Source organism: Rhinopithecus roxellana, chromosome 3 (assembly GCF_007565055.1).
Source record: "Rhinopithecus roxellana isolate Shanxi Qingling chromosome 3, ASM756505v1, whole genome shotgun sequence".
Lineage (NCBI taxonomy): Eukaryota > Metazoa > Chordata > Mammalia > Primates > Cercopithecidae > Rhinopithecus > Rhinopithecus roxellana.
Window position 1 is genome coordinate 168,034,765 of NC_044551.1, and position 15,936 is coordinate 168,050,700.

The window sequence follows — 15,936 nt, forward strand, 5'->3', positions numbered from 1 at the left end:
CAGCTTGAAATGGAACTGCACCTACCAGGTGGGAGCAGACCAGACTTCAGATATAACTTGCACCTGCCTTAAACGTGTGGCCAGTTTGCTTTAAAATGAGGGCACATGCTACCAAACATCTTGCTGAATATGGCACTACAGTCCTAATATAGGGGTATTCATGGTAAAGGTGGAAGTGGAGCCTTTGTCTTAACAGGGAACCAACTGAATTGGTTAAAATTTTGATCAGATTAGCAGTAATATGCAGTAGTAGACTCAACCAAGAACCACAGACTCTTAGTTTGACATAATCTTGGATATATTATCCAAGGCTTATTACACACAGTATGTTCAGAGGCCTGGCAGCATCAGCATCACCTGGCAGCTTGTCAGAAACACTCCTAAGTCCCACCCCAGAATGTCTTAATCGGAAAATGCATTTTCCCCAAATCCCCAGGTGCTCCTTCTGCACACTCAAGGTTGACAAACACTGACACACACACCATGGACTACCTCAACTAAAGACTAGTGTCAGTAATGGCTCAGGAAGGAGAGAAGCAGCCCACTTCTAGCCACACCTACTAGTTTCATAGTTCTATGTACCAATGTTCACTGCCAGAAGATCATGTGTGGTGCACAGAAATGGCACAGAGGCAGAGCACAAAGGTTGCCCTTCACAGACCTGAGGTCTAAGCTTCAGCTGAAGCTTTGAAGTAAGAGTATCAAATGATTTTATTATGAAAGATAAGCCATTTATTGACCATTCACTTCTTAAAAAAACACAAATGTGAGGATAAAATAAACATACCTAAGACTCACTGGCCCCTCCAGGACAGGAAGCAGCCCTGGACAGACAGCCTGCAAACGAGTTTCCTTATGCCTAACGTCTGAACTTCTCACACATTCTAGGATTTCATGTCTCATTACCTATTACAAAGGAAAGGAAACTGGCTAGAAGATTCATGTACAAGAAGGTCACAACTTTAAAGCTATCTGATGCTAATGACTTGTACCATCTGGTTCGCAAACTCTGAGACACAGTATCAAATAAACACTGTCAAAGATAACTCCCAGCTAAACTTTACTGTCATTGTTCTCTGAAATTGTCTTTGGGACTGGCTATGTTCTCGCTGTAGCTTCCGTTTACTCCACCACACAAACCCTAAAGTCCACGCGCAGTCTCCATGTTCAAGTATGAAAGTCTGTTTCACGACAACCCTGGGTCGCTGTAGTGTTTCTCTCTGTAGTGTCTACTTGGTGTCATGCCCTTGGACAGGCTGGCCAAATGGCAGCACAATGCAGGGGCGACATGGTCAACTTTCCCACTGCCGAACTTGCTCCCCTTTCAATCTGGTCACTGCCCGTAGTCAGGGTTGAAATCTTGAGATCAGTGACGACCTTGGCCTATCTTCGGTCTCAAGTTGCATTCTTACATAACCCAATCCACTTCTTCACCAGAAATTAGCTTTCAAAAGGTGTCAGGTATATTCTAAAAAGGAAAGATAATCATATCCAAATGTTATTTATTGATAAGAGACTATATTCACTTTTATGTTCCTAAAGAAATTTACAATTAAAAAGACTTAAAATGAATGTTTTACACTCCATATAGGACTCAAGGGCTTCTCTCGATAGAGGCACAAAGACTATCCCAATGCTCTTGCGTTGTTCATCACTGACGCTCAAAATGCCCTAGTCAATTCACCTCACTTACTGATTAAGAATAGGCATCCCAGAGAATCTTAAAAACAGAACACCAACATCAGAATGAAGGGATAAAATACACCCCGATGGTCACCAACAATGGCTAAGAGTCCACTGCTAACTTCATCACTGCTCATACTAATGTCTCCCAAAACCTGCAAAAAGCATTCTTTTGTACATCTAGAGCTTTTTAAAAATTGCATTTAATTCCAAATTTAATTTTAAAAGGGGGAGTGTTCCTAACAGAAGAATCCCATGGTAATCGATAGTGGTAAACAAATTCCTTCTAAATTCACAGAAATTGAGTCGCACTCAAAGCGGACTCTGAATCCCATTTAGGATACCACTTCAGAAGGCACTGCTTGATTTTAAATAAAATCGCAAGCCCAAGTTAACTCATGTCCAGGGGAGAGACTCATTTAAACATTTCAGCAAAATAAGACTCTCATTTGAATCTCCCTTATGCACGCACACCAATCATCCCAGTTGATTTCTAATGAAGCATCTATTCATAGCTTACATGTTTAGCTCTGGTGGAACAGAAAATCAGTCTAATTTCTGATTAGTTCTCAGTAAAAAATGACTTATAACAGTAGGTGAAGTCCATCTGCAGTAAATACTTTCTGAATGATCCTCAATTATGGCCTACCCCATTCCTATCCATTTTACATATCTACAAGCCAGAGATGCATGCTCCTGGACAGAAGATAGGATACTGGACCTTAGGAAGTGTCCTGAGATGGAGCTGGAGGGTCCTGGCCTTCAGGCTCTGGAGGGGGTGCTGGCACAGCTGCTTTTTTCTGGGCCGCCAGGAACTCATGAATTGCTCGTTCTATTTGTGGCCTGAAGATGTGGTTAAGTTTTGGATCCACCACCTGAGAAATAATCCTGTCTACTCCAGCTTCCAACATCCCTGACCTTGTGGAGACAAACAGATCATTCTGTTATTTAGTTCCTTCGGGATTCATCTTTAGCCCCAGTAAGTGTCATGTGGGAGCCCAATAAATGTCCACCTTCAAAGCTACAGCCCTTCTAGGGAGTTTAGAGGTCAATCCACTTACCACATACAGCTCAAGCTATTTTCACTTTCGAGGGGCAATTCTCAACCAGCAGCTGTTACTCCTACTGCACAATCTTATCCACAATCACCCAAATTTGTACAAAGGAGGAAAACAAAACTAAGGGGGCTGCCCCCAAACAACAAACAAATGACAGCATGGCAAGAAATAATCTGACACGTGTGGCACTGAAAAGCTTCCTTGTACTGCCAAAGCCAGTAAGCCCTGAATTTCACTCCATTTCCTTCAACATTTATCCTCTTGATAGCCTAAGCAGAAGCTCCAGCAGCAACCTGTTTACTAATCCTCACATCTTAAACAAGGCAGATCAGTCAGGGCTGGGAGTATTTACATCACCAGCAACTCACCATGGCCTTCAGCTGTGGCTGCTACCTGTAACACATAATAAGCAACTTGGAGGCAAACAAGAAATAGACAAGAAACATATTAGTTCCCAGCTCTAGAGGGCTAAATTACATCCCCAATCCTTTCTGAAGTAGAGCAAAAATCAGAGCATATCAATGTCTATATTCAAACACTTGGGACAGGGTAATGGAAATGATGGTGAGAGGAAACAAATCATATTTGGACAGTCTAGAAAACAACCCATAAGGTTCAAAGTGAAGTGTTCTCAAAGGATTGAAATATTCCAATACCATCACAAGCATGTGGGCAGGTTTTACTTATTTTCCCATAGACTTGAGACTTCGGAAGCCATTTAAGCCCTTGGGCAAAAACAGGCCAGGCAGCAACTGGCAAATGGTCTGTCAGGGCACAGCAAAGGAAAGACATGAGTAAATGTACATCATGACAAAGACGAGAAACAGGCCCTAAACTGGGAAAGATGATTAGTGTGTAAAGTGCTTCCCGGATTCAATGGTAACTAACAGCTCATCGACAGGAAGCCTAGATGTAAATACACCACCATTACAGCACTGAAGGGCACATTTTCAGGTAGACCAGGCATTAGACAGTATCTGCCCTTAGTGATGAGCATCGTTAAATACAGCAAACTTAGCATCAGGCTACGGGTCAGTTATAAAGCAAAGCCGCCTCTCCTCAGTCACAAGCCAATACCTTTCCAACTTTACCAAATCACTTCCTGAGTCAGATTCACAGGGGTCTTTACTAGATGTAAAAGCTTGATATTATGAACTAAATGCCTGTGTCCCCCAAACTTCCTATGTTGAAATCTAATCCTTAATGTGATGGCATTTGGAGGTAGGGCCTTTGGGAGGAGAATGGGTCATGAGGACAGAGCCTCCATGAATGCAATTTATGCCCTTACAAAAGGGACCCCAGAAGTTAGCTAGCTCTCTTTACACCACATAAGAACAAGAAGTAGTAGGCAGTCTGCTGCCTGGAAGAAGGCCTTCCCCTGAACCTGACCATGCTGCCATCTTGGTCTTGGACTTGTAGCCTCCAGAATGGTAAGAAGTACATTTCCATTGTTTACAAGCCACCTAGTCTACGGCGCTTTGTTAAAGCATCCCCAACTGACCAAAACCCCCGATCAGGGGAAACCAAGTACCAAGGGAATGCAGCTTACTTCCCTGGAGATTCTTAGCGTTTGAGGAAAACATAAAATCTTGTCAGGAGCCTAACAGAGAAGATGGAATGAACAAATATTGTATAGTTAAAAGAGTTATTCGTCATAATTCAGTTCAATAGTACAGGCTAATTTCCTGTTAAGCCCTCTAGGCTGTGGCACTGGGTTACAGCATCTGGGCCAGAACAGCCAGGCCAGTGAGCCAATGCTCTGAAGGTCTGCAGTGGCCATATGGGAAGAGCACCCGGGGGCAAGCAGAAAGTCTGCGTTTCAAAACTCCAGTAGATTTTGCCTCAAATTCAAAATGCTAGCAAGAATTGTGGAGCAATGTCCCAGTATTAAAGCCAAGTTCGTGTTTTCAGGTTAAACACATTCGAAGTCAAATCAAAAAGCAGGAAAAAAAAAAAATCTTCACAGAGGTGGTAAAAGCTATGAAGAGAAGAAATGATTAGCATAAAAGTCAGGAATACGGCAAACTTCTGAAAGGAGGAAGGTATGTCTGGGGCTAGGCTATTTTGGGAGGGTATGAGTCCATTTCTCATCCTGGGTGATCAAGGGATGTTCCCATTATCTGTTTTGCTGTATTTCTGTGCACTTTTCGGTATTACAATTCCTACTAAAGAAATGCAAAAAGTGCCACATGCATCCCTCTAGAATGACATCCATGCTCATTATGGAAATCAACAGCAACGTTAACAGCCTTCATACATTTACAGGCAACTTTCCAAGTATTTCAAAATGTTCAGTGTTTTGATTTACTCAAGATAGGGTAAATACAAGTGACTTCAGCTGTGAAACAGGTTTTTTGTGAGGATGAGTGATATATGTAAAGACCAGTGCCAGACATGTAATAAAGAGTTGCTCAGTAAGGGGCAGCTACTGTCCCCTTCTTTCTGAAAGAGTCTGGTGCCACCAGTCTGCTCTCTGCAGAAAGGGAAAGGCACTCGGTACTGACCCCAGAATGACAAGGCACTGGGCATCTTCTGCTATCAGGCTTCTTCCCAGCATTCAGCCATATTGGAAGTACTAGCCTGTTAGTAAAACACTTAAAAACTTTAAAAATCTAAAAATCACTGCAGATTCACAGAAGTTGTGAAGTGTCCAGGGAGTTCCACATGCACCCTTCACCCAGCCAGCTCTAATGTTAGCGCCTTGCATAACTACAGTGCAATATCAAAACCAGGAAAATGACACTGGTCCAATCCAGACCTTTAGACTTCAGTTACACTTGCACTTACTTGTGTGTGTAGCTCCATGCAACTTTACGAGTTGCTGCACATAAGCACAGCACAACTCAGATCGCAAGTTCCCCTCATGCTACCACTTTCAAGTCACACTCGCCCCCTCCTCCCATCCCTAACCCCAGGCAATCACTAATGTGTTCTTCCATTTCTGTAACTGTTAGCTCATGAATGTTATGACCCGATTCCATGACCCTCCTCCACTTTTGTGCCCAGTGACAGTGAAAAGTCACTCAGATAAGCTATCAATAGCATCTTCATTAACTAAGGTTCAGTTTGTTACTGTGAAGTACAATACTTTATTAAGACTATGCCTTCCTGAAAGCTGCCACCATTACACTTTAGAGGTGGCAGCCCTGGTGGACTCAAAGAATTTAACTTACATTCACCTGTGAGAATAAAGATCCAGTTCCTCTTGCCCAAGATCCAAACCCTGATATCTTGGTATAAAACTCACATATATGTTTGGACGACACTGAAACTTCAAAGAGCAGGGAATATGTCTCATAATTTGGAATGTCTTTTGATGCACCCAGCAGAGAGGCACACAAGAGGCCTTCACAGGCTGCAGAAACTGGAATTTCAATTGAGTACTTTGCTTACTTTAACCTTAACTGTAATAAAGGAGCAGACTGCTGCAACTCCTAAGTGATACTTGATATAAAGTTCCATCAACCTTGACTAAACAGAGACCTCAACCTTCTTGTGCATCACACTTGTGATTACTGCCTTTTCAAAAGCTTTAAATTCTGCTTACTTACTGAACCACACTCTGCCTCAGACCATTTCGCAATTGGTTTTTGTTCATTGTAGGATTCCATTCCTGCTTGTCCAGATGTGTTGACACAAAATTATCCACTTTCTGCCTCAGGTTTTGGTAAGCTGGCTAAAATGTTAAAAAGAGGAGGCAAGGTCAGAAGTTACATGCACCAAAGTTTTGAACTTAGTCTCTCAGAACATTGCTTTTCACAGAAACGTTATCAAGCCTAAATACACTTCCATTGTGCATGAAGATTACCATGCAGTGTGGCAGTCAGGAATTAATGGTTAACACAAGTGCTCACTTGATGGTGGGTGGGCACAATGCCAGGTGGGCTTTACTTATATTATTCCATTTACCTTTAAGTAACTCTACATGCAGCAGGCCTGACATCAACCCACAGCCTGGACCCACACCTGGGCAGCCTGCAGCCAAGCCACCAGCTGAAGCCTTTCTAACTCAGCTGAACTTTGGCCGACCGGCTGCCCCGTGAACATGTGAACCGTGCTGATTATAAGCTGCTGAGATTCAGTTTGCTATGCAGCATTACTGTGGCAAAGTTTGCTAACAGGGAAATGAAGTTGATAAAGGAACCAGCAGGCCTCAATTCCATGTCTGGCCTCTTCCGAAAGGCTGAGAAAGCAAACTCAAAGACTCCACTAAACCTGGAAAAGAGAAAGGCAAGGAAATGGGGGCAGAGGAGTAAAATTCACAGATACCATGTGCTATCTGCCTAGCAACGCCTTCTTTCTAGTAACTGTCTTCCTCTTTTCACGAGGGTAGGGCAGAGGGTGCCACAGGAGTGGGTGCCTGAGCCATGCTAAGACAATGCAGACATTCCCTGGGATTTCCCAAATTGGAGCTGACAGTCTCTCGAGAGGAAGAAGCTGTAAAATGTAATCAAGAGATGCTAGTAACCAAATGGATGACTCCACTCTGAAGCAACAGTAAAACAGGTATCAACAGAGATGAAAGACATAGAAGGAGTGGGGAATATCTGGTTCCAAATGCATGCCTACCCTCTGGAAGAGTTTGTTCATTCAATCCTTCCTTGGATTCCATGAGGCAATAGATTCTCCCCTTTGCATAAAGCAGTTAGGATTATTTTTGTCCCTTGTAAGCATAAATCCTGATACCACACCTTCTACTCAAAAGAACTCACCTGGTTTGAGATGATACAAACTGTTTACTGAAAAAGGACAAAGGACAGTGAACATCACCACCAAAACATGTAACAAACCCCTGCGATACAGAATAATCTCAGTTCAAGAAGTCAAAGGAACTCATGAGCCCACTCAACGTTTTACTGTACTACCAACCCCTCCACCTGTTCACTTATCAGTTCTATTTGTTTTTGGATGCACTGCAAAGTAAATTACAGACATCTGTTCAATTTCCCCTAATTACTTCAGCAGTCTGGGTGGGGCCTAATATGTGCATTTCTAACAAGTTCTCAGGTGATGCTGGTGTTAATCCAAGCACCACACTTTGAGAACCATTGGGCTAAAGCAACGAAGGTCTCAGATAACATATGCCTGAAAAAACATCATCTTCAAGAATTAAAACAACCTATAATAGAAGGAACAGCTAAGGAGCTGTACATGGGAAGGTTCCAACCACTCTCCCTCAACAGCCGCTCAAGACAGTAGTCCCCTTCCCCTCAGGGGATCCGTTCCAAGACCCCCAGTGGGTGCCTGAAACCTCAGGTAGTACTGAACCCTATATACACTACGCATGAATTTCTTTGAGGGCCATTATGACGTAAAATAAGGGTTACCTGAACACAAGTACTCCCATACCGCAACAATTGGGTAAATGAAACCGCAGAAAGCAAAACCTTGGATGGGGCGGGCTACTGTAGTCGTTTTTGTTTTAAAATCACACACAAAACCTAACGGAATATAAGAAATATGAATGGAGAATTTGTCCTAGGAAAGGTGAAAGCTCTGTCAATACATATCTGGGATGTATATGGATTAAATTACTTTGTTTCAAGGACAGCACTTCTAGCTGGGATTTTCATCTTGGAGAAGTAACAGTGTATACCACTTTCTTTCTCTACATTCGTATTTACCACCTGGTTTACAGGTCAGTTTTCTATCCTAGACTATAAGTTTTGAGGATGGGGTAGTGACTTATTCCTGTAATCACACAGCTTGGCAACTAGAGGCCAATAAACGTTCAACAAATAAACAGACTAGGGTTTTTCCCTATCTTAAGGTCTAATTCTAAGCTCACAATCTTGCTGTGAGGTAAGCAAAACGTTTCCATAACAGGCTTTGGTAGGAGAAATCACTACCCTGTAGGAGTCCAGTCACAAGAGTCTCCTAACTTACAACCATAGTCGTGGTTAGGCAAGTTTTGAAAAGGAAGAAAACGACCATTCCAGCAACTACTGTATGTCTGATACTTAACACCCATTATTTCACTGAATCCAAACCACTTTGACAAGTAGGTAAAGTGAAATAGTGTTTTATCGGTGGGACTGACCTATGGCATTAGGATGTAAACTAGGCAACAAATCTCCTTTAATCAAAATAAGGGTGCTGTTTCTACAATTTATCTTAATTCAACGCCGTACTAAAGTCTGCAAAACACTGAGCTAGAGAAAGGAATAAACAGTTATAAAATGGTGAAGACTGTGTTCAAATCATTGTGTTTAATGCCAGCTTCTCAGTGGTGAGTACGGAACAGGTGAAAATTCTAAAGCACGCTTGCTTAACTACTTGGTTTCGAAGTTTGTTACTAAGGGCCTTAGAAGAGTTCCATCTTGGGAATGACAGGGTCTAGGCTCTAAAATCCACATCGAAACCCCAAGTTCGGAGAAGCGACTGGGTAAAATCACAGCTACTAAATGACCAGGCGGGAACCCACGCGTGCATCGCTCTGAAAGCTCTCCGTACTGCCCCAAGCGGTGTAAGACTTCACTGCTTAGATTTTTAAGCTATCTTTTGTTTTGCTCTCGGCTTTTGAAAATCAAAGCTGCAACCCAGCGGCCTCACGTGCAGCCCCGCTCCCCCACGCCCAGGCGGCCGCAGCTACCTTGGTGTCCACGTCGGCCAGGCAGTCCCGGCGGAAGCTGTCAAAAAGGCCCCGGCTCTTGAGCTGCTCCACGATGAGAGCGATGAGCTGCGGGTCGCCGGGAGGCAGCGAGGCCGGGTTGATGGGGCCACCGCCCCCGCTGGCCCCAGTAGCGCCAGTCGCTGCCCCGGCAGAGGCCTGGCCCGCTCCGCCACCGCCCACCGCGCCCGTTCCCCCGCCGCCGCCGCCGTCCGCCATGGCTGTGCCCCGGGCCCACAAGGGAGACCGACTATAGCTTCTTCTCCAGGACAGAAGGCCTTGAACGTGTAGAGGTGGCGAAGGGGGCGGTGAAGAAGGACGGCCCCAAGGAGGCAGCGGCGGAGGTGACGGTGGTGGTGGCGGCGGTGGCGGTGGCGATGGCGGCGGGGGCGGTGGTGGGGGCGGTGGCGGCGAAGGCCAGCTCTGAGACAGCAGAGGTTGTGGTAGACGCGGCAGACACTGCCGGCTCGATTCCAGGCGCGCCCCAGATGGCGTCGCCGTTGGCCTTTGCATTGTGGGGCGGGAAGTTTTCTGTAGCCATCTCCAGCGTTCTTTATAGGCAGCGGCCTAGCGAGGGAAACTACAACTCCCGGCAGGGCTCCGGCTTGCTCGTCGCGATTTCGCGGGGCAATATGGGAATTGTAGGCGCAGGCCTCGTGATCGCTGCAACCCGCCTGGCCTTCCCCGCCCACTCTGTGCTGATTTCCCATTCAATCAACACGTCCCAGCAGTGCCTGATTCTAACAGTCATCTGTGGAGCTGATTAAAAAGTATAGATTACCAGAATTATTTCTTAAAGATTTTGACCCAGTATTTACGGGTCGAGACCTAGCAATCCGTGCTTTTAGCATGCACCCCCATGTCCTCCTTGAACAACATGTACCGGGAAATTCCGGAAAAGTAGAAAGTCAAACTTCTATTGTTCAGAAATTTGTGGGGTTCCCTCCTTTTGGTTTTAATAGCAATGCATACTCATTTTAGAAAATAGGAAAATAACGGAAAAGTGTGAAGAAGAAAATAAAAGTTTTCGTTAAGTCTCTCTTATATGTGTGCGGATTTTCTCCCAAATATTAAATATTGTCAATAATAAGCCAATATTGAATAATTAAAAAGTACCAGGCGTGATACTAGGCACTTTACACGCACTGCTTCACAATAATCTAAAAAGCAGGCACATACTACCACTATTGCTATTTACAGACGTAGAAATGGAGGCAGAAGAAAGTTTGTTAACCTAGTCACATAACTAGAGGTAGAAGAGTAGGATTTGAACCCAGGTTTTGAGAATCTAAATCTCGCATGTTTAGCCTGAGGTATCCTGAGAGCTAGCTGGTATCCCACAATAGGTAAGGCTTTATATCCTGAGTTTCTTTAAGTAGCCAGAATTCACCATTGGAATCCCATAGCTGCCACCATTATCCTCTCTTCCCTTCATTTTTTGCCTATTGTTAGCTCAACTGCCCCTCCCAATCTCAGCAATTATGTCTGCTATTGTTATTTCCTCATCCTACACAAGCAGTAGAGGGGATGTAAATATCAAATTCTGCAATATCCTTGGCTCCTGGGAAGATGCAGAATTGGCAAAGATCCAGGATGTTCTCCACACCAATATTTAGTACTCAAGACAGTTTAATTTTTTTTTTTTTTTTTTTTTTTTTTTTTTGACGCAGTCTCACTGTATGGCCCAGGCTGGAGTGCAGTGGTGCAATCTTGGCTCACTGCAGCCTCCGCCTCCTGGGTTCAAGCGATTCTTCTGCCTCAGCCTCCCGAGTAGCTGGGATTACAGGCTCATGCCACCACGCCTGGCTAATTTTAGTATTTTTAGTAGAGGTGGGGGTTTCCCATGTTGGCCAGGTTGGTCTCGAATTCCTGACCTCAAGTGATCTACCCGACTCGGCCTCCCAAAGTGCTGGGATTACAGGTGTGAGCCACTGCACCTGGCCAAGAGAGTTTAACCCTCAAAAGAAACATTCAGGTGTTGGATTATACTCATCCTCCAACACCAGCTCAATCATTCACAATGGGTCAGTTAATGACAAACATTCTCTCTTGATAGCTCACCCTCTTTGAGATTACCTAACGTCTGTTTCTACTGGTTGACTCCACACTGATCACTCACCTTCAGCCCCAGGAGAAGTCCAGTTCAGGCTGCCTCAGCTCCAGGTTCTTTCTTCTACAAGCCCCTGATCACTCTGACTAGTCCCTTCTCCATTTTTGGCACCCCACACCTTACTGTCCTTCCTCAGGGAAAATTCTTCTGACCCCTAGATCCAATGAGGTCTTTTTCTGTAGGAATTATTATAATTGGAAGTGAATGAGTTACAGACAAATCGGCCACCTTTGTCCCCTGATAGAGTGTAAGATTTAGAATGGGGACCATGACTTGTTCATCACTGTGTCTCCAGCTCTTAGCACAATAGTTCTTAGATCAAAGAGAATGTATAAATTCCTGTCTGTTTCCTAAAGCTGTGGGATAGCGTCACAGAGTGCGTGGGTAGGATTATGTGTAGCCATACGCTTCAGAAAAGAAGGAGCATTCTAGCAGGAGATGATGGATGAATCTGTCGTGACTTAAATGGGTAAGTGATCCTGGAGATTGTCTGCACATGGTTCACACTGTGACAATTTCACTGTCTGTCATGGGGACCTGTGTCCTGGTTGCTGGGTCTCTGAATGTTGACAATAGGCTGCATTCTGTATCCATGACCTTCCTTCTGGAATCGAAGTAAATGGTGAGGGATTAAAGGGGAAGGGGATGAGGAGTGAAGATGATCAAGCCGAAGGGAGGCTTATTATTTATCCAAACCATGGAATAGGAAGCCTCCATGACATCCAAAATGTATTCTTCCCCAGTCAAGAGACATGTAATACACACCAGCAGTCATCAGAGAGCGCCATTGCTGTATTAATAATCCAAAACATTCGGAAATGTCTGTGCAGAATATGGTTTTAACTTTGGCGTAGGTAGTAATCTGGTTTTCAGGTATCCTTCACGTAGCAAATTGTTGTTGCTTCTCAGCATTAAAACTTGTCTGTATTAAGTTGCCCAACCCCAAAGAATTACACATTTTAGGTGCTGGAATATTTTTTTGTCGAAGGCTACGTGAAAAAGTAGAACTTCCACAAGCCCAAATCTAGACCTCACAGAAACTGGAAAAGAAATGAGATCTATTGTTTGCCAAGGGAGATATAAGAAAGTAGTCAAATGTGTGGACTTTTTGCATCAGGTGACACTGGATTGGAACCCCAGCTGGCAAAGCTGAATCACCTCTCTGAACCTTAGTTTCCCCAGGACAGTGGAGAGGCCTAAGTGCCATTTTGGCAATCCATTTTAGCACAATTCTTGGTCTTTAGCAAATGTTTAATAGCATATTATCATCATGAATTTACATTTGGGTCAGGAGGTTATTTAATTAACTTCTATTTCTCCTCTTAGCCTCTAAATTCCACAAAGGCAGGGATTGTCTGTTTCAACCATCATTGCATCCCTAGCAACAAGAATAGGGCCTGGGACATCAGGCTCTCCACAAATACATGATGGATAAATAAACAAACAAAAAAAAAAAAAAAAAAAAAAAAGAAAGATGAGGGAATGGGAAATTTACTCTTCTAGGTATAGGATAAGGCCATTTAAGACTTTTGACACTGCCCTGGACCAAATGTCAGAATATAGTAAATATTCAGAGGGGTCAAGTACAGTCTAGGGATCTGTCCATAATATATGGCTAAACTGGACTAAGAGTCTGGGGCTTGGAGCAGGCCCAAGGTTAGAAGATGATCTGGGAGTTACCTTGGTAACCTTCCAACCTTCTAATCGAAGATCCTAGTCCTGAAGTGAGAGCATTCCAGAGCCCTAAGCCTGAGTCCAGGGCTGTATTTAGACAGCACACTTGCTTGGGGTAGACTAGTTATTGGTCCTTATTTGTGATCATGAGGTGGCTCTTTTTCTTCTTACCTGTGTATATTCATCCGAGGAGTCTTGCCAATTCTTAGTCCGAACAGCTGTTCATTTCTTCATTAGCAGCGTCCAGAGTTTCTTGAGATTGCCTTGTCTGTAGCATTTTGGCTACATCTGCACCATCTGATCTTGCTTCTTTTTTTTTTTCTTTTTTGAGACGGAGTCTCGCTCTGTCGCCCGGGCTGGAGTGCAGTGGCCGGATCTCAGCTCACTGCAAGCTCCGCCTCCCGGGTTTACGCCATTCTCCTGCCTCAGCCTCCCGAGTAGCTGGGACTACAGGCGCCCGCCACCACGCCCGGCTAGTTTTTTGTATTTTTTAGTAGAGACGGGGTTTCACTGTGTTAGCCAGGATGGTCTCGATCTCCTGACCTCGTGATCTGCCCGTCTCGGCCTCCCAAAGTGCTGGGATTACAGGCTTGAGCCACCGCGCCCGGCTGATCCCTGCTTCTTTTTTTTCATTTGTTTCCTTTTGATGTTTTCCAGCATCTCTAATGATAGATTGGATCTGATACACATTTGAAAAAACAGGGCTTTAGTAAACACGAATCCCAAGCACCAAGCAACGCTACTACAGTCTCCCCAACCAAATATGCATCTTGGACAAGATTTTACGCCACCGTGTTTTTAATACATTGTCATGTATTATGACATGTATTGTCATGACAATACATGTCAAAGTATTATTAATAAGGGGTGTGTAGTGAAAGAGGTGACCTGATGTAATACAGAGAAAAAGGAGTTTTTTTGGAGTTTGGTTTACGTTTGGATTCAGCACCTCTGCTTATTGGCTGTGTGATCTAGGGCAATCCATTAGCCTGTCTGAGCCTCCATTTGCTCATCTGTAAAGTGGGTATAGTAATACCTACCTTGAAGAACTGCCACAAAAATTAGAGACACTATGTGTGTAGAACCTGACACAGAGTAGGCCCTCAATAGCTAATAACTAATAATGTGGTCTTGATACAACTTCCTGATGTATTTAATTGTAGCCTATTATTGGGCAGAAATCTTGGCTAATGTGTATCTACAGTTAACACTAAGAAATGTATTAGTTTGATAGTTTCAATCTTATGAGGACATAGGGATCGACTCAGCCAGTATCTAAATTGGTGGACTCAGTGGAGCCAAGTTCATAGCCAAATCCTGCATGCTACTGCTGCTGGGTCTGGATCCATCCTCTACCACTGTCTTCACACTTCGTGTTCTCTAGCAACACTCCCTCTGCCCCCAGTCACTTCTAGTTGCCTACCCAATATCCATTTCCCCTAATTTATAAACAGGACCCAATTTTGTTTGGGGCTGCAGCACGTCTGGCTAAAGTACATACATCTGTGATTTCCTTGTTGCTAAGAGTGACCGTAGGGCCCAGTTCTGGCTGCAGAGAGAGAAACTGAGGGTTTCTGGGAAAGCTTTGCCTTGCTGATAGAAGCAACACCCCTTCCTGGTGTAGCATCCTTCCTTCTTCCTGCAGGGAGGTTCAGCACTCAAGAACCAACACCCTAAGGGTTAGCTGGGGCCATGTTACTAGTTCTGGCCAAAGAGTTGTGAGCAGAAGTGACTTGTGTCACTTCTAGGCCAGGCCATTTTCATACCAACATGAGACCTCCCAGAGCTCTCTTTCCACCTGCCGTGGTAACTAGGAAAATTTGAGATGATGGCTAATCCATCATCCTGGGCCTCAAAGCGAGGTGACTCGGAGCAGAGGTCCCAGATAACCCGACATGTAACGTGAGTGAGAAAGAGACTGTTTGTTTCAAGCCACTGAGATTTAGAGTTGTTTGTGACTGTGGCATAACCTCGCCTATCCTGCCTGATACAATCCTGAGCATGTTCCTCCACTAAAGCCATCACTTTTGGAATGACCAAATATGGAAACTAATGAGTGAATAAATGCACAAGTGAATCAAATTTCTTCCCCAGGGCCCTGTGCCTTCAGATAATTTCTAAGAGTGACTATAAGTCAACCTAGTTTACTCTATGTCTCCTTGAGACAGCTTAGGTCAGTCCTTCTTTAACTTTGTTGTTTATTGAAATTCCCTGAGGACCTCATTAAAACATACAGGTGCTCAGTCATCCTGCCAAACCCACAGAATGGATCTGTAGAGACGGGCCATGGCCGTTTACATTTTTAAGCACGTTTTCAAGGGGGTTCTGAGAGTGGACCAGGGTGGGGAACTGTTGTCTCTCTGGGTAGAAACATCAGATCCATCAACGGAGCCGAAAGAGAGATTATTTTCCACAGGTGGGCTTCTCGAAATCATTTTCTCCTCAACTCCTACTCCCATCCTGCCTGCTTGTTTCTGGCTGGCCACTTCTACCTAAAACTGAATACCTTTGGTAAAGATTTACTTGAACACAAAGGTCAAGCTCTACGACCTTTGTTGGCAATGTATCCTCTCTGGTCTTTGCACCTCTGGCCTGTAGAAGAAAGGAGTTGAAACAGGGTGATCAGAGGAGCAGTAGGTCTGTAAGAGACAACACTGAACAGTCTAACAATTCCACTGCTGCCATGCACACAATACAGTGTGATGAGTGATTGTGCTACTTCTAAGATAATGAAGAATATATATAAATTATATACATATATATATATATATATATATATATATATATGTATATATGTATTT

The 15,936-nt window shown here is 44.1% G+C and overlaps 1 protein-coding gene across 2 annotated transcripts; it reads right to left on the reverse strand.

Annotated features, from left to right (window-relative positions):
• Positions 1–323: 323 nt before the first annotated feature.
• Positions 324–9,811, reverse strand: BOD1 (biorientation of chromosomes in cell division 1). Of its 2 annotated transcripts, XM_010373337.2 has the most exons (4): positions 9,334–9,807; positions 6,293–6,417; positions 2,405–2,601; positions 324–1,468 (listed from the first exon to the last, which is right to left on the reverse strand). In XM_010373337.2, exons 1-3 carry the CDS (start codon positions 9,568–9,570, stop codon positions 2,406–2,408), a joined length of 558 nt encoding a protein of 185 aa, XP_010371639.1. In that variant the 5' UTR covers positions 9,571–9,807; the 3' UTR covers positions 324–1,468; position 2,405. The 2 variants fall into 2 exon arrangements, with proteins under 2 accessions (XP_010371639.1, XP_010371641.1); XM_010373339.2 differs by lacking the exon at positions 2,405–2,601 and having other exon boundaries at positions 9,334–9,811.
• Positions 9,812–15,936: the final 6,125 nt, after the last annotated feature.